The sequence below is a fragment of the Papio anubis genome, chromosome 7 (genome assembly GCF_008728515.1).
Source record: "Papio anubis isolate 15944 chromosome 7, Panubis1.0, whole genome shotgun sequence".
Lineage (NCBI taxonomy): Eukaryota > Metazoa > Chordata > Mammalia > Primates > Cercopithecidae > Papio > Papio anubis.
In genome coordinates this window covers 30881436-30900253 of record NC_044982.1, presented here as the reverse complement: position 1 = coordinate 30900253, position 18818 = coordinate 30881436, and the positions used below count along the sequence as shown (strand labels likewise).

At 39.1% G+C, this 18818-nt stretch overlaps 1 protein-coding gene across 27 annotated transcripts in view; it reads left to right on the top strand.

Moving 5' to 3' along the window:
• The window catches only part of TTLL5 (tubulin tyrosine ligase like 5), a 294113-nt gene that overhangs the window by 104154 nt on the left and 171141 nt on the right, over nt 1–18818 (top strand). For all 27 annotated transcript variants that reach the window (XR_004184858.1, XR_004184857.1, XR_004184855.1 and 24 more), the window contains 6 exons: nt 5479–5599; nt 9174–9320; nt 10431–10534; nt 13225–13352; nt 15827–15913; nt 16522–16917. Coding sequence is in view for 19 of the 27 variants with exons in the window: in XM_031667954.1 (XP_031523814.1) it covers nt 5479–5599; nt 9174–9320; nt 10431–10534; nt 13225–13352; nt 15827–15913; nt 16522–16917 (983 nt within the window). In the remaining 8 variants the exon portion in view is untranslated. The remainder of the gene's footprint in view (nt 1–5478; nt 5600–9173; nt 9321–10430; nt 10535–13224; nt 13353–15826; nt 15914–16521; nt 16918–18818) is intronic.

Below are 18818 nucleotides of genomic sequence, written 5' to 3'. Positions count from 1 at the left end.
CTGCCTCAGCCTCCCGAGTAGCCGGGACTACAGGCGCCCGCCACCTCGCCCGGCTAGTTTTTTGTATTTTTTTAGTAGAGACGGGGTTTCACCGTGTTAGCCAGGATGGTCTCGATCTCCTGACCTCGTGATCCGCCCGTCTCGGCCTCCCAAAGTGCTGGGATTACAGGCTTGAGCCACCGCGCCCGGCCTACAGTCATTTTTCATTTAATATTTATAGAAGTCCTATGACATAATGACTGTGATTAGACTTTGCTATCATTAAGGAAACTGAGCCTTAGAGAGGTTAGGTAACTTGTCTAAAGTAGAGCTGTGATACAAACCTGGGTCTCATTGGTTGGGCATTTGTGTCAGTCACTGAGTATAAGGTAACAGACAAGGAGCTCAAGCAGCTCATGGTTTAGTATCAGAGACAGAGAGCTTAGGCCATGGCCCCACTACAAACAAAGTGGTCTTAGGACATAGAAAAAGAGTGATTGGTCTGGCGTGGCAGGGCTAGAAAGGCATTATGGAGGAGGGAAAATTGGAATCAGGCCTTGACTGATGAGTAGGGTTTCAGGAGCTTTGGGAAGTGATGGTTAAGTGTGGGGGTGCTAGGTAGAGGCAATAAACACGTAGAGGTGGCCAGGCGCGGTGTCTCACACCTGTAATCCCAGCACTTTGTGAGGCCGAGGCGGTTGGATCACCTAAGATCAGGAGTTCAAGACCAGTCTGACCAATATGGAGAAACCCCCGTCTCTACTAAAAATACAAAATTAGCCGGGCGTGGTGGCACGTGCCTGTAGTCCCAGCTACTAGGGAGGATGAGGCAGGAGAATTGCTTGAACCCGGGAAGTGGAGTTTGCAGTGAGCCAAGATTGTGCCATTGCCCTCCAGCCTGGGCAACAAGAGTGAAACTCCATCTTATAAAAAAAAAAAAAAAAAAAAAGACTTAGAGGTGTGATAATACAGTCATTAATTAAGTCCCTCGGTGAGTTTTTATTGAGCACCTGCCCTATGCCAAGAATTGTGCTAGGCCATTTCACATTACTATGGGGACCAAGATAGGCCTGGAGCTTACAGTCTAGTGGGGAAGACTGACAGTCACCAAAGAAACAAGGTCATTTCAGGTCATGAGAAATGCTGTCAGGACAATAAGATGGTGTAATGTTAGAATGTAATTGGGCAGAGTTACTTAATTGCAGTGATCTGGCATGAAGAGGTAACCTTTGAGGTAAGTCCTGAATGATGAGGAGTCAGTCCTGTGAATATTAGGAGGCAGAACATTCCCAGCAGAATAGCAAGTACAAAGGCCCAGACATCATAATGAGCTTGGTGTGTTTACAAAATACAGACTAGAAGAATTACGTGGGGAGAAGAGCATGGTAAGAAATGAGACTAAAAAATTGGATGTTGTTAGATTGTGAAGGGCTGTAAGAGGAGCCTGAGCTTTATTTTCTAGATGACTTTTAAGCAGATAAATGATATGATGAGATCTTGTTTTAGAAAGTAAATCGTGCTTGCATTGTGGGATAGTGAAACTAAAGGCGGGGTCCCGGGGGGGCGGTGAGTAAGGGACTGTTAGAATTGTCCAGAGCCAGGAAGATGAAGGCCTTGATCAGAGTAATGGCTTTAGGAATGGAGAGAATGGGATGGACTTAGTAAAATTTGCAAAGTAAAATTGATGAGACTAAATTTTTCACATTTGGAAACTTGGTGGTGCCTTCGGTCAATATAAGGAACAGGAGTTGGTTTCATGATAAAAACAATGAGTTTGATTTAAGACGTAGTAAGGAAGTGTTCTGGGCTGATGTCCAATAGACAGGTGAAAATACGGCTTTGTTGGTCGAGGTTGAACAGGATTGTATAGTTGATAGGGAAAGTCTTCAGAATGGGTAAGATTGTTCACAAAGTTATTTGGTTCAGCAAGGATAAAAAAGAGAGAATTGAGCCCTGGGGAATACCACTGTTCAATGGGTAAGTCAGTAAAAAGATCAAGAAGTAGCAGTTAGAGCAATAGACATAACATCGGAAAGGAGTAGTATGGTAAAAGCTGCAGAATGAGCGTTTCAGGTCTGTAGAGCCTCAAACAGCCCAAGTTAGATGAATAGTGAAAAGAGACTTCTGGATTTGTGACCTAGGGCCAGCTGAGTAGGTGGAAGAGCAGTTGTGAGCAGAGAAAATAAGAAAGCAAGTGTGAAGTAACTTTCTAAGGGTTTGGCAGTGAAACGAAGGTAAGAATGCATCAGGGAGACAGCCAGCTTAAAAAAATGGATTTTTTTTTTCTTTTGAGAAGAGGTTCTGGAGCTTGTTTATAGACTAAGAGGAAGGATTTGAGGATAAGAGGATTAGAAATGCAGAAATAGATATATTGGTAGAGAAGAGTCCTAAAGGAAGGTGGGAAGAGGCCAGAGGAGGGAATATCTCTTCCTATAAGTCAGAAAGAAAGTGCTATGGGATGAATGAAGTTGATGGAAGTTTAAGAGCGAGAAATTTTAGGCATTTATGCATGATAGTCTTTATTTCTAAATTAGAGGCCAGTTCTTATACTGAAAGTCTGAATTGGAGTACCATGGGATAGAGTTAAGATTTGGAACGGTGTCATGGAGAATAAGAATAGTTCTGTCAGTGGAGAATACACTAAACTCAGTCAGAAGACCTGGGCTCTGTCTATTTTAGTGCTACCAACTTGCTGTGTGGTCATAGGCAAGTCAAAGAGCTTCTCTAGGCCTCAGTTTCCTTTTCTGTCAATCCAAGGTATGGAGTTAGACAAGTGTTTTTTCAAACTTCTTCCTAGAAGGAAAAAAGATTTCACTGAATTGAAAATAGAGCATTTGATAACCACTGGACTGTATTCTAAGGTCCTTTCCAGCAATAACATTCTGCTTAGTTGTTGTAGAAATAAATGATTTCTTCACGAATCTTGTGGCTCTCACTTTGAATGAGTAAACTGTTAAAATTGCAGGGTGTGTTAGTGTCAATCAGTGGTTTTCAGACTGTGTTCCCTAAAGCTGCTCATTGTTTGGTGAAGTGTCTCAGAGGCTGCTTAGGGGTTTGGGGAAGGTCCACAGCCAGGGTTCAGAACTCTAAGCGTTGCCTCATTGTTGCATATCTTATATACTGGGCATATGCGTAACCTTTTGTTTTTTAAAATTGGTTTCTTTGGTGTAAATCATTCTGGTTTTCATTCTTTCATCTTTTTGGGGGGTTTGTTGCAAGTGACTAGCTGAACAATGTGTCCAATACCTTAGAGACAGTCTCAGAATTAACATTCGTGAGGTTTATAGAAATGGAAACCTCAATACTTGTTCATTTGCTTTGCAACAGTGATTCACAACAAAACAATGACTGAAGTCTCAACTTATGAGCAGTAATCCCCTTATTTAAAAGATCTTCAAGTTTTCGTATAAAGGGATTAATCAGTGGAATTGGATATTCTGCTACATTCGAAGGTGTCTGAAACATGCTATTTCTTGCTCATTATATTGTAGGTGAATTTATTGACCCAAATGGAGGATCTTTTAAATTTATTTTGACTTGAGAATAATTTGTTGTGGAAACAAAGCTTATAGGATTGGTTCAGGACAAAGTCGTATATGTTCTCTGGGTAAACAAGAGTATAATTATTGTCTTTGAGAAACAGTTGAAAATCTACATTTATGGCCAGGCATGGTGGCTCATGCCTGTAATCCCAGTACTTTGGGAGGCTGAGGTGGGTGGATCGCCTGAGTTTGAGACCAACCTGATCAACATAGTGAAACTCCATCTTTACTAAAATACAAAAATTAGCTGGGCATGGTAGTGAGCACCTGTAATCTCAGCTACTTGGGAGGCTGAGGCGGGAGAATCGCTTGAACCTGGGAGGCAGAGGTTGCAGTGAACCGAGATCACGCCATTGCACTCCAGCCTGGGTGACAAGAGCAAAACTCTGTCTTAAAAAAAAAAAAAAAGAAAATATAAATGTAAATGTAAATGTATTATTTCAAAACCATATTATGCTCCCGTAAAAAGCATCCCTGCTAGTAACAAAGATCTAGCCTTATTGATAGTTCATATTCTGAAGCTCTTATGTATTAAGCTCTCAAAAGCAAATCTACTCCCCAGCCTGACTCCCTTGCCCTCCAATTCTCCAACACACATATGGAAGCTAGACTGGAGCCCTCTTATGATTTCCAGCTTACTCTATCCAAATCCTACCTCCTAACCTTGTGAAAACAGTCAGTAGAAAGCATTCAGTGATATTGCATGGGCGAGGATTGTAAACAAAGTTTGTATTGGGCCCTAATCTTCAGTGATATTATTTTGGCTACAGTGTCAGAAGGCCAATCAGCTGAAGTAACCAAAATCTTGACTGAAAGAAAACAGATCTGCCATGAATAGCAGCTGAGGTGAAAATCATCAGTGTCTCTCTGGCACTTCTGTCTTCCAGACTATAGCTCGATCAGATTTCCTTGTTTCCAGCCTAGACTACCAGGCAGAAAATAGCTGGGTTCTTTAATAATATTGCTGAGGTGCTTTTCACAAGACTTGAGGGTTTCTTTTGCCCACTGAATATCTGGGCTTGTCCTGCCTGGCCCATCAGTTTATCTATGACAAACTCTGTTGGACCTCCCTCATTTGTTCTGGACTCCAGCCATTTCATCTTGTAGTTGAGAACAGTGTGGCCTTAAATTTGGCCTTAAGAGTTCCTTTATAGGATTTTTCTATTTCCTGCTTTGGACACTTTTATATACTAGAAATATCAATTGCCATTGCAAAATCCACACTTTTGCACTAACTGATATGTTCTTAAGGACCTCCAAATGTAAAAAAAATTTCTCATTAATACAGTGGTTTTTGTGAAGATTCAGTACTCCTGTCTGTTCCCCCAAGAAAGTTGTTAAAAAGTTCAGAGAGGGTCAGGCACAGTGACTCAGGCCTGTATGTAATCCCAGCACTTTGGGAGGCCAAGGCAGGTGGATCACTTGAGGCCAGGAGTTCGAGACCAGTTTGGCCAACATGGTGAAACCCCGTCTCTACTAAAAATACAAAAATGAGCTGAGTGTGGTGGTGTGCATCTATAATTCCAGCTCCTCAGGTGGCTGAGGCAGAAGAATCGCATGAATGCAGCAGGATAGAGGTTGCAATGAGCCGAGATTCCGCCACTACATTGCAGCCTGGGTGACAGAATGAGACTCTGTCTCAAAAAAAAAAAAAAAAAAAAAATTCCAAAGAGAAGGTTTGAGTAGGAAATTTAATTTTCTGTTCTTGTTTTTTTCCCTCATGCTAATAATGAGAAAATAAATAGGATTCTCCATCTCTGATTCTTTTAATAGGAAATTTAAAAAAAACCCTCACGTACTGCTTAGAAGGAATCATTATTCACAGGCTGTAAGATGGGTTTCATATTTCTTAGCCATCATAATAGAAGGATCCTCAGTCACTTTGAGAGAAGCAAGTACACATTTTGTAGGTTTACACTTCCATTGCATAACAGTATGTTGTTTTGGATTTCTATAGCAAAGTGCAGGCCCGAATAGCATTCTCTGCCTATCTCCAGCATGTTCAAATTCGCCTGATGAAAGACAGTGGAGGTCAGACGTTCAGTGCCAGTTGGGCTGCCAAAGAGGATGAACAGATGGTGAGGCTCTTCTTATTGGAACTTTTTTACTTTCCCTTTTTCTTTCTTCTTTCTGTTTTTTTTTTTTTTTTTTTTTTTCTATTAAGGTAAAGTGCAATGTATTTTTCTGGTGAAAGAATTATTACATAAGAAAGTTTTTAGATTTCTTAATACTTCAACATGAAGCAAATCTTTGACCTGGAGCTATGTTCATTACACCACGTAGCGAAGGCATCAATGTATTTCATTTTGAAATTGAAATTGATTTCTTGTTGGATGTGAAGCCTTGTGCAAAGCCCTTTAAAAGAATAACAATTTACAGTCTTTTCTCAAGCAACCTCACATATTATTAACTCTGAGGTAGGCATTATTATCCCTATTTTACAGAAGAGCAAACAAAGACCTCGAGAAGCCAAAATTCCACAGGTTGTACGTGATGAAACTGGAACTTAAACACAGATGTACATTACTTGCTCCTCCATTGGTTTCATGCATCGTAAAGCATTTATTTTGTGTCCTGAGGAGTCAAATTAGCTCTTTGAAAGTGACCACCTTATCATAGGCCCTGTCAGAATGCACCATCCTCCAAGTTGGTATTTTTTACTTTACTAGTTGTGACCTCGTAAGATTCTTAGATTGCTAGAATCAAACTTGCATAATCATTTTTACTGTATATCAGTCATTTGAGCATTCCTGGGATTCAGTATTCTAGGACGGTTTTGTGTGTGTGAATCAGTATGATGGGGAGCTTTAAGCTGTTTGGTAAGGTCAGAGCTTATAGAAGAAGCCACAGCTCTTCAGTTTTGTTTTTTTTTCAGACGGAGTCTCGCTCTGTTGCCCAGGCTGGAGTGCAGTGGCGCAATCTCAGCTCACTGCAACCTCTGCCTCCTGGGTTCAAGCTATTCTCCTGCCTCAGCCTCCCAGATTCAAGCTATTTTCCTGCCTCAGCCTCCCAAGTAGCTGGGATTACAGGCATGCACCACCAAGCCTGGCTAATTTTGTATTTTTAGTAGTGATGGGGTTTCTCCATGTTGGTCAGGCTGGTCTCGAACTCCTGACCTTAGGTGATCTACCTGCCTTGGCCTCCCAAAGTGCTGGGATTATAGGCATGAGCCACTGCACCCAGTTCTTTTTAATAACAGGGATTTGTCACCATAAGGAGAGGGGCCTTTGAGTCTGAGACAGCTGCATTCTTTGTTCCGCTCAGTGGGAACTTTACTGTAATTTTTAGTCCTCTGCATACAAAAGGCAAGTCTTTATGCCAGGCTTATTGTAAAAACATGTTGGTTATCCCAGAAAACAACTTATGAATTTAAAGTAGCCAATGGAACCCAGAGATAAAACCTTGTGTGTTGTGAATAATCCTTCAGCCATCAGTGGAAAATGTTAGCTCTGCTCTTTCCAAGTGGAAAATTGAAACTGTCTTTTTGAGAGTCAGTTCGTCTGCTCCACTGTGAAAAAAATAATGTTTTAATATAACAGCTTAAACCACCCTATAGTAAAGACAGCAGAGTAGGACTATGAAATTCAACCCTCTGGTTATGAGGCTGTTTCATTTACGCTGGAGTGAACTGGCACCAAAGGACAATGAACCAGAATCAAATTCAAGAAGAAAAAATATAGTTTAAAAAAGAATAACCACGCAGATGCTGGCTTGGAATTCACACAGTATTTCTTTGGGGCTTTCTACAAGAATATTGGGGATCATCACTGCAAAACTTAATACCAGTTCTGTGAATTCTTTCTTGAAAATATATCTAGGCTGGGTGTGGTAGCTCGTGCCTGTAATCCCAGTACTTTGGGAGGCTGAGGCAGGTGGATCAGTTGAGGTCAGGAGTTCGAAACCAGCCTGGCCAACATGGTGAAACTCCGTCTCTACTAAAACACAAAAAAATTAGCTGGGTGTGGTAGTGCGCACCTGTAGTCCCAGCTACTCGGGAGGCTGAGGCAGGGGAATCACTTGAACCTGGGAAGCGGAGGTTGCAGTGAGCCTAGATCACACCACTGCACTTCAGCCTGGGTGACAGAGCAAGATTCCATCTCAAAAAAAAAAAAAGAAGATATATGTGTGTGTGTGTGTGTGTGTGTGTGTGCTGTGTGTGTGTGTGTGTATGTATATAAAGAGAGAGGGGGAGGAACAGAGCGTGCAAGCCCTAGTCTTGCTTTTGAGGAAGGTAGATGTAGAGTTGGCCTCTCTGCTCCAGCTTAGGTTAGAGATTCCTTATCTCATAACTCACAGAAGGCACCTCAACAGAACGTCCCCAGATCTATCATCTGAAGGCAGTTTTAGTGTGGTTTTTGGACAGCAACATCTTTAAGGCTTTTGGCCTTATAAAATCTCTCTTTGAAACATTTATGATTTTATCAGTAATCTGATTGGTATCTGTTCAGATTTCAAAATCCTTTGCCTCCATCTTCAGTGAGATGTATTCTTTCTTTCCCTTAGTAACTTTCCACTGTGCCCTCCTTGACAACCCCCAATTCTAAAAGCTCCTTTATTCTTCAGGAAGAAAAAAAGCTATGACCTTTCAAACTACTGTGATAGTTCTTTCTTTGCCTTAATCACGACACTTTTAAAGTCATTAGTTTCTACTCTTCACGTGTATTTTTCATTACCCTTGCATTTTCTTAATGTCTTCTTGTACTCTCTTTATTAAAAGTCTTTTCTTGAAATTATCCCTCAGTGGTCAGATCCAAGGCCTTGTCTTTGTAGTGGGCCTTTCCAGCTCCAGCCTCTTGGAAGCATTTGACATGGAACTCTTTCTTCAGTTGGCCTCCATGACACTATTTTCTCTTAATTTTCTTTTTTTTCTTTTTTGAAATGGAATCTTGCTTTGTTGCCCAGGCTGGAGTGCAGTGGCGTGATCTTGGCTCAGTGCAACCTCTGCCTCCTGGGTTCAATTGATTCTCATACCTCAGCCTCCTGAGTAGCAGAGATTACAGGTGTGTGCCACCACATCCGGCTAATTTTTGTATTTTTCGTAGAAATGGGATTTTACCATGTTGGCCAGGCTGATCTCGAACTCCTGACCTCAAGTGATCTGCCCACCTCAGCTTCCCAAAGTGCTAGGATTACAGGTGTGAGCCACCATGCCCAGCCTATTTTCTCCTGGTTTTCTATGTTTCTGATGTTTCTAACCTGGTTTTTTTTTTCCTGACTCTTCCTCATCTTTTCTATCTCTAAATATGAATATTTCTGTATTTTCTGTCTTCTCACCTTTGGTACTTTCATCTGCTTCCACAGTTTTAGTTTCTACTACCTGTCTTTGAATGCTACCCTTCCCTAAATAGTACTATTTGTGTATGTACTATGGTACTTTTACAACTCCTACTGTATTACATAGTTATTTACATACATACTTGATTTAAATTTTCTGATTGCCAGCTTATTTAGGGAAGGGAATAAGTGTCTTTCGGTTTTGTTTTGTCTTTCTGTATACTTTTTATATCTAACCTGTTTGTTCTGGGTCTTGTTTGTTGAAATGTGTAATATACATCTTCTTACATCTCTGTTATATAATCCCCTTGTAGCTTGTCTTCTGTTGCTTAGCACCATCCCTCCTTTTTTTTTCTCCCATGACTCTTTAATTTATAGGAGCTGGTTGTTCGTTTCCTCAAGCGAGCATCAAATAACCTCCAGCAGTCACTGAGGATGGTATTACCCAGCCGACGATTGGCACTTCTGGAACGCAGAAGAATCCTGGCCCACCAGCTGGGTGACTTTATCATTGTATACAACAAGGTAAGTCTTGTCTGTTAGTCTTGTGCTTTGGATTGCCATACACTGTCAGAAACAGACTGGATAGAAGCCTCCGTGCAACTGGATGGAGACCTTCTTCTGTTCTCTGGCATCACCATCCCTTGTGTATTACTGTTAGGGGAAGCAGGACCCCACACCTTAACCCAGCTGGTCTGAAAAACTATTAATTACTTCCGAAGGCCCAGTGGCCATAGATAATTCTTAATTCTTACCAAAAGGCAGATTCCATTTGAGCAGTGAGATGAATCCTAGACTGTGTGAGTCTGCACGGTTGTTAGTGCCTGTAGAAAGTGGCAAATTGACCATTTGAGAACAAATTTGAGCTGTGGATTGAATACGATGACATATTCTTTCTTGAGCAAGTTATACTTTCATCTTTAAAACATTTTATACAGTTACAGAATTTTACAGTCAAGCCCAAGAGATACACTATTTAATTAGAATATTTTACAAAGCATTCTTCTATATCCCGGGATCTCAGAATGCATTAAAAATATGATTTTGGGTGTTTGGGTTTGGGAGGTTTGGTCAGTTTGCAGAAGGAAAAGCTGACAGAAATTTAAATGGCTTTTCTAAAGTTGCATGGAATTGTTAGTAGAATATCAGTACACCAAACTCATAGACACAGTTTACTCCAGATCTGTTGAGAATTTTGTTATGTCTTATGTAAGTGAAGAATTTATTCAATATGGAAGCTGGTATAAGAGTACCTTCCAAGATCTGTCTTTCCTAATTGGAACAAAATACTGTGTCTGTTGTCGTATTGTTAAAGCTACAAGGGTGATCGGAGATATTACTAAGCTACTATAAAAAGCTCTTTAGTCAATGTGCTGTGTAAGTAGAAAGTAAAAACATGATTAAAATTTATATTCATTCTGCAACTTTTACTTGGGAATTTCACCGTGTTTTACAAAATCATGGCCAAAAGTAATATATCACATTTATAGGTAGCAAAAGTACATACAAGAATTAAATGTCTTTATTATAAGGACAGATTAACTCAAGGTTATTTGAAAGTACATGATGAAGTGCATATTTATTAGGAGTCAGTTTTATCTTCTTGTTTTTCTGTGGGGTTTGGGCACTGGGTAGGAAACAGAACAAATGGCTGAAAAGAAATCAAAGAAGAAAGTTGAAGAAGAAGAGGAGGATGGGGTGAATATGGAAAACTTTCAGGAGTTCATCAGACAAGCAAGGTAGAAGACATTCTTGATTAATTAAAGCTGTCTTATTCCATCTTCCATAATGCTGATTGAATACCAGCATTCCTTTGTTTCTGACACATGGATGTGAATGAAATCACTCTTAAAGCTGGATACAGTGGCACACCGCTTTAGTCCTAGTTACTTGGGAGCCTGAGGCAGGAGGATTGCTTGAGCCCAGGAATTCAAGGCCAGCTTGGGCAACATAGTGAGACCCTGTCTCTAAATGAAGAAAAAAGAAATCATTCTCAGAAGGAGAAAACATTTTATAGACTTGGCCTCTCCATATCTTAGCCAATTATGTTGCTGTTTTCATGGCTTCAGTTATCAAAACATTACTGCTGGGTAGCAGGGCTATAGTTCTAGACAGCCTTCACAGTACACATCTCTTGAAGTCACAAGAGAGCCCTTTGGAAAGTTGAAGTTAGAGGCATCTCATATTTACTGGGTCTGAATTTATCCCTGACCTACTCATGGAGTGGAAATGACCAAATTTTGCCTACATTGTATAGGTTGAGGAATTTGCAATTTCTCCACTCTATGAGGGTTACACCTAATTTATATAAAATAGAACAAGTTCTTCATGCTTAGGGTTAGCCTTTAGAAATGGAAAATCTCAGTATTCATCTCTCTATCTTGATAAAAGTCAGCCAGGCCATTTTGTCCATTTATGTTGGCTTACAAAGGAAGAGATAACAAAGGCACTTAATTTTAAATCTTGTAAAACTTACACTGGAGGATTTTTTTCTAAATAGAGAGATGTGCAAAACCATTAAAATAAAATAGGATTAAAAAACCATAAACCCCATTACTTAGGCTTCAACTGTCAAAGTCACAAATAGAGAGAAAATCAGTAGAAAATCTACCCTATGTTGATTTGTGAAGTTAAATGAGGTACGGGTAGGGGCTTATCAATCACCAGCATAATATGATCTTTGTTTAATACCTTTTTCAGACCTCACTATCATACGCTTTACAGCAAACAAATATATCATTTTGTAGGAGTCCATAATTGTATGATGTTACTTGTTGATATTTTTGAGTCTTAAGTAATATGATTGATAAAACAGGTATAGAAACAGTTTCTCTCATCAACATTATGAAAACAGAAAAGGATTAAAAAAAAAAAAAGATAATTTTCAGGTTTATCCTAAGGATCTTCAAAATCCCTAAAATATATATTTTAAAAAACCCAGACTTTAAAAGAACACTATTTCCCAAGCAAGTCTAACTGGATACTAAAAATGAATTATATATACTGTTAACTAATTCTATAGATTTGGAGATAAAATGCATTGGAACATAATTACTTCTGAATGTGGATTGGGTATTGATTTTTGGGAAATAATGTGGTAAAGTTCTTCTTTTATTAAGTTTGGTTTGAGTACATGGATGCTTTTCAGGGCTGGTAAATTCAAATACGTGCCGGAGTCAGACAGGAAAACATAAATTATGAAGTGGGCAAAGGATGAGACAGATATAAAGCAGCTTGTATTTTGACCAGCCATAACCTTTGCCTTTCAGTATTCTGTGAAGGGCCAAATAAAACACACTGACAGGCAGAGGTTTGCAACCTCAGCTGTAGATCTTTGATAGTTACTTGAGAAACTTTTCTTGTGGCATTTGGCTACTTTGGAGACTTTGGGGTTTACGCTGAGATTCATAAAGCTGGTTTCTAGGTTCTGGTTAGAGTGTGTTTTCTGAAGAGGGGATATAGGTTCTCTGTGATAATGCAGGCATACTTCACTTAATAGCTACTTTTCTAGAACATAGCCAAGCTTCAAGGAAAAGAAAAGAAAAAGGCCATTGAGAAGCTGCTACAGATGTTAAAGTCCATGTGTGTGATATGTTCACTAGAAGAATCCACTGGCCCCTCATCTGTTTTCTTACACTTTCTATTTTGTGGCTATTCATAAAGAGCATATAATTTCAGTAATTTGAAGTGATTTAGAGATGATCTACCTTAGCCTCGTGCATTATATAGATGGTTAGGGAATTCTATGGTTATTGGTGGATTTCCTTATTTTTGACTTAGGCAATGAAAATGACCAGTGGCTCTTTAAGTGAAGATACTTCAGTTATCTAGAAGTGAACTGAGCAAACTGTGAAGGGCCAGATAATAAACATTTCAGACTCCGTGGGCTGCATATGGGTGGTGGGGGGGGGGGGGGGGGTGGTGGTGGTGGTGGTTCTTGTTGTAGTTGTTGTTTTGCATATTCTTTAAATGTATTTTTTAAAATTTTTGGCTGGGGGCCATAAAAACAAGTCACTGGTCAGGTTTAGCCTACAGTGTGTAGTTGGTAGCTGCCTGTTCTCAAACGTGGCTGTCCAATAGAACTTTTTGTGGGTGACTACCGAACACTTGAAGTGTGGCTAGTTTATGGAAAAGAATCTTTAATTTAATTTAATTTGAATTTAAATAGTCACATATGACTGACTAGTGGCTACCATATTAGACAGTGTAGATCTAGAAAATTCACTGTGGAATGAATAAAGCCTTATGCTTTAAATTTTTTAGATTGCTTTCATTTATATTTTATTTTAACCACCTATTAATAGGGAATTTTCAGCTTGTGCTTTTCATTTTTCCCTTTTCCAGCTTGCTCTGTTTTCATAATAAAATCTGGTGGAAAGATTTTCCAGAATAGCTTCCTGTCTGACCATACTTTTTCTCCTCATTTCAGTGAGGCTGAACTGGAGGAGGTGTTGACTTTTTATACCCAAAAGAACAAGTCTGCTAGTGTCTTCCTGGGGACTCACTCTAAAAGTTCTAAGAACAACAACAGTTATTCTGATAGTGGGGCAAAAGGTGGTAAGTATGCTGGTTAGTTAATGAAAAATAAGAACAAGTGAGGAAATGAGAAATGCAAAGGAGAATGAGGAATAATGTGTTGGCTAAGCACTAATAGTCTCCAAGGTAATGAGACTTTGCAGCATGGGGAGGGGGTGGAGAATGGGGGACAGTACTTTTTGTCCTAAAAGCAGAAGAGGGGCATGGTCTGATTTTTTTTTCATGGCAATTAACAACAGAGAGCTTTTCAAGAAAAGCTAATAATAGCTGGTATTTAGTGAACACTTATCTTTCTATCTGCTGGACATGGTCTTATTTTTTACTTCCCAAAACCACGTAGAGTGGGCGCTACTACAAAACCTCTTTACAGATGAGAAACTAAGCTAAAAGAGACTCAGTAACTTGCCCAAGGCTATTCTTTTTCATGCAGGGACAAGGAATTTGATCCATAGTCTGCTTGACTCAAAGTTTGTGCTCTTAATATACTCTTCTATCTCTCTTAATGATTATTTCTGACTCTTGTCAAGTTTATTACTTTCTCTAACTTAACATCATTGGCATTTTGGACAGGAGAATTCTTTGTTGTGTCGGGCTGTTCCATACCTGGTGGGATATCTATTATACTTGGTTCCAAGCCTGACATGCCATTAGCTTTCCTCAGCTATTGTTATAATCCAGAATGCCCCTACATGTTTCTAAAACTTCTTACTGCTGGGGAATTCCATGGTCGGGGATTTTGGAATTGAGTATGGATGTGGCTGTCTAGCTCACGTCACCATGATAAAAAAAAAAAATAGCAGTGACATTCTGTTATAAACAAAGCTCTGTGCTTTAAATGTAGTTAACTTAAAACCTAGATGGAAGCCTAAGGCTTAGGTAATCAACCTACTGATTTTGTCAGTGTGCTAAGTACTAGATTCCAAGATGGAGACTTCTTCCCTGCTCTTAAGGTTATGATAACCTAATGTGGAAATAGCCAGGAAGATTGGTCATTTAAAATGTAGACTGAATTTTCCTAAAGAAACAGTGTTGATGTTTTAAAAACTGGTTTGGTTCCTAGGCCAATCCACATGAGCTTGTTTAACTGACTGTATAATTGAATTATTGTATTACTGGAAGTCCTGAATCCAGCCCTTTTCTTTGAGTTTTTCTAACGTCATTCACCTGTTCATTCATTCCTTCTATACTTCTTTTTTTACTTAGCACCTATTATGTGTTAGGCACTTTCATGGTTGCTAGAGATACAATGACCAGGACTGTCACAGTCTTTAACTTTATAAAGTTTATTGTCTGGTAGATAAAGTTGGGTGAGTGAATAGAAGAAGAAAGCTGGCAGAAGCTCTGAAAAGCTCCTATAAGAGTTTTGGCTAAGGGAGACAAAGGAATTCTTGTAATAAGGTTGGAATAGAGAAAAGTGTACTAATTTGGGGAGGTAGGGGCCTAGATGGACATTCATCTAGTAACTTCTCCCCTGGCAGTAATGTGGAAGCCCTAACAGCATGTAGTGGCAATATCTTTTGTACTGATAGGTCATTCAAATTTCTAGGGTTTGTGTTTTAAGGGATTACCTTTACGTAAGATCCATACCTATGTAAACCTATTAAGGATAACTAGGAAACCTATTAAGGGTAGTAGGAAGGCTTCAGTCAAGGAAACAACATTATGACATTTGATAGTATAGTATCTGGACTCATTTCAAACATGAACAAACGAGTGTGTGACAGTGTTACCACTGCTATTGGCGACGGAGGGGAGAAAATTCATATGTCTTTATTCTTTCACTCTGAAAGATGATGTATAAAATGGCCTTTCTTAAGTTTTTGTATGATTCTAGCCCTTGACAAAGATTTTGGAATATTTTTATATGTAATTAGCTTTGGCTATTCTGTTTCAAAATTCTGTAGTGGAGAAAAAATTAGTTATTAATGTCAAAATTGATTAGAGTGATACTATTATTGAATATACTGATCAGCCTATCTCCAGTAAAACTGAAGAGTTTAAGAGACAGAGCCATCGTAGTATCCAGGTATTACGCCAAGAAATAGTGGGACCGCTCTTGCTGTCTCGGGGTAGCTTCGCTGCTCCATACATATTATAACTTCTTGGCTCCAGGGGCTACCACCAACCAACGTGATCTCTTAGAACCCTCTGTCTGAATTCCTGGCATAAGCATCTGACCGCCCTTATTATTATTATTATTTTTCCAGATAAGCCCTAGCTTGTTGGCTGTCTGTGGATGGCTGCCCTGGGTTTAGGTACCTTTCCCTGGTTCAGTTAACTGTAGCTGGGATTTGGAATAGCTGGGAATCATTTAATTGGTTGCCCACTCCATAGGGCTGTGGGTGTCTCCATCTTTGGAAAAATGTGATGAGATGTGCCATGTTTCCCAGCATTGATTAGCAGTTGTGTTATATTTTTGGAAATAAAATTATGTATAGAACAACGGACTTGCAGTTGATTTTAGGAGAGTCCAAGCTCAGTATTTCTTATTTCAGATCACCCTGAGACTATAATGGAAGAAGCGAAAATGAAGCCGCCTAAACAGCAACAGGCAACAGAAATTCACTCTGATAAATTATCTCGTGAGTGATTTCAAACCTACCTAGATTTACTGCTCTCTGATAATTCCCTAAAAGAAGAAAATAGTCATCAGATATTAAATATTTCTAAAGCATGGAACATTACCTCAAAGAAATATTTTTTTTTTGTTTTTCCTTTTCCCTTAGAATTTTCTCTTATCTATTGATAAGCTGTTTTCCTTCCAAAGACTTTTTCATTTTCTTAAGTTTAGAAATTCTGAGTTTAGAAATTCTAGTTTCTGAGTGAGAAACTAGAAAAAATTCTTTTTTCCTAGAAGCTTGAAGAGAAGGGGGAGAGGAATTAGCTGTTACTAGTGGAGACTTCATCTTGATGTCCTAACATGTGTAAAACATGCCTGCTCTGTTTCATAGTGGTAGTCCCAACTCCAGCTTTTAGAAAGGAATAAAAGTAAATTCCTATTTCTATTGCCAAGTTGTTTCTGGTAGGCAAAAATCATTAAGTTTATGATGAATACTCATTAAAGTCTGTATTTTTCATGATTCTTGTTTCATGCCAAGATTATTGTGATGTTTATGTTTTAAAAATATTTGTTTTATAGAGATTGTATGTTTGTTTTTTCTAAAATGATGTCTTGTTTTGTTTTTAATAGGATTTACCACTTCAGCAGAAAAAGAGGCAAAATTAGTTTATACCAATTCTTCGTCTGCTCCTTTCTCTGGTCCTACTGCTACTCTGCAGAAAATTCCCAACACCCATTTGTCATCTGTTACAACCTCAGACCTTTCTCCAGGGCCTGGCCACCATTCTTCTTTATCTCAAATTCCTTCAGCTATCCCCAGCATGCCTCACCAGCCAACAATTTTACTGAACACAGTCTCTGCCAGTGCTTCTCCCTCCCTACATCCTGGGACACAGAACATCCCAAGCCCTGCTGGCCTGCCTCGCTGTCGATCAGGAAGTCACACCATTGGCTCCTTTTCTTCCTTCCAAAGTGCTGCACACATCTATAGCCAGAAACTGTCTCGTCCCTCTTCAGCAAAGGCAGGTGAGTGAGAGAACGAAAGATGGTCCACAATGTGAGCTCCTCCCCAGCCCCAATAAAGAAAGAATGTGATCTCTTCCCTTTGCCTTTTTTTAAATTTTGAAATGGAAAGGGACACACACTGCATTGTTCTGATGTGACTAAAGAAGGCTTGCATTGCATCCAGTAGCATGCATTCATTGATGCAAGAGAAAACAGGACTTCTTTTAGGTACTGGAGATAAAGAGATGAATCTGACAAGGCTTCTGTTCACTAGGAGCCTACAGCCTAGTCAAGAGATTTCCTGTTAACCATAGACCTATGAGTGTGCTCTATGCATTCTCTGTGCTTCAAATAGTTATTCCCAACATCAGACAAGTTAGTTTTTAAGACAAGAATGACTTGAATAAATAACCAAAGAATTCTTAGAATAGGATTTATCATTTTAACTGAAATAGACCTATATTGTCAAATTTGTCCTTCTTTTTTTAATAACAGCTTTATTGAGATATAATTTACATTCCATCAAATTCACCCTTTTAAAGTGTACAATTCAGTGGGGTTTTTTTTTTTATATATTCACAGACTTGTTCAATCAACACCACTATCTAATTTTAGAACATTTTCATCATCTCCAAAAGAAACCCCATACCTGTTAGCAGCCACTGTCTGTTTCTTCCTCCCCCTAGCCCCTGGAAACCACTGATCTACTTCTCTGTTTTTACAGATTTGTCTATTCTGGACATTTTTATATAAGTAAAATCATATAATAGGTGGTCTTTTGTGAATGGCCGCTTTCTATTCTGGACATTTTATATAAGTAAAGTCATAATAGGTGGTGTTTTGTGAATGGCTGCTTTCACTTAGCATAATGTTTTTCAGGTTCATCCGTGTTGTAGCATGAACTTCATTCCCTTTATGGCTGAATAATATTCCATTGTATGGATATACCACAATTTGTTTAGCCATTAGTCAGTTGACAGGCATTTGATTTGTTTATACCTTTTGGCCATTATGAATAATGCTGCTATGAACATTTGTTTGTAAGTTTTTGTGTGGACATATGTTTTTATTTCTCTTGAGTGTATAGCTAGAGTGGAATTGTTGGTTCGTATGAAAACTTATTGTATTTCCTCTTTTTGAGGAACTTGTAAACTGTTTTCCAAAGTGACTTTGCCCTTTTACTAACAGCAATGTTTGAGGGTTCCAGTTTCTCTGTGTCCTTGCCATTACTATGAGTGGTCTCTGTTTTTGATTTTCACATCCTAATGGGTATGAAATAGTATCTCTTTTTTGTGGTCATGATTTGCATTTACCTAATGGCTAATGATGCTGAATATCTTTTCATTTGCTTATTGGGTATTTATATATCTTCTTTGGAGGAATGTCTTTTAAATTCTTTGCCCTTTCAGAAATTGGTATGTTTTCATTTTTATTGTTGAATGTAAGTGTTCTTTATTTACTCTGGATAAGAGCCCTTTGTCAGATAGGATTTAGAAATATTTTTTCCCTACTTGATGGTTACCTTTTTACTTTCTGGAAGCACAAAAAAATTTAGATTTTAATAATGTCCAATTTATCTGTTTTTTTCTATTGTCACGTGTGATTTTTTTAATCTTATCTGGAATACTATTGCCTAATCAAGTGGCACAGAGATTTCCTCCTTTTTTTTTTTTTGAGACGGATTGTTGCTCTGCCGCCAGGCTGGAGTGCAGTGGCATGATCTCGGCTCACTGCAACCTCCGCCTCCAGGTTCAAGCAATTATCTTGCCTCAGCTTCCCGAGGAGCTGGAACTACAGACACATGCCACCATGCTCAGTTAATTTTTGTAGTTTTTAGTAGAGGCGGGATTTCACCATGTTGGCCAGGATGGTCTCGATCTCTTGACCTTGTGATCCGCCCACCTCGGCCTCCCCAAAGTGTT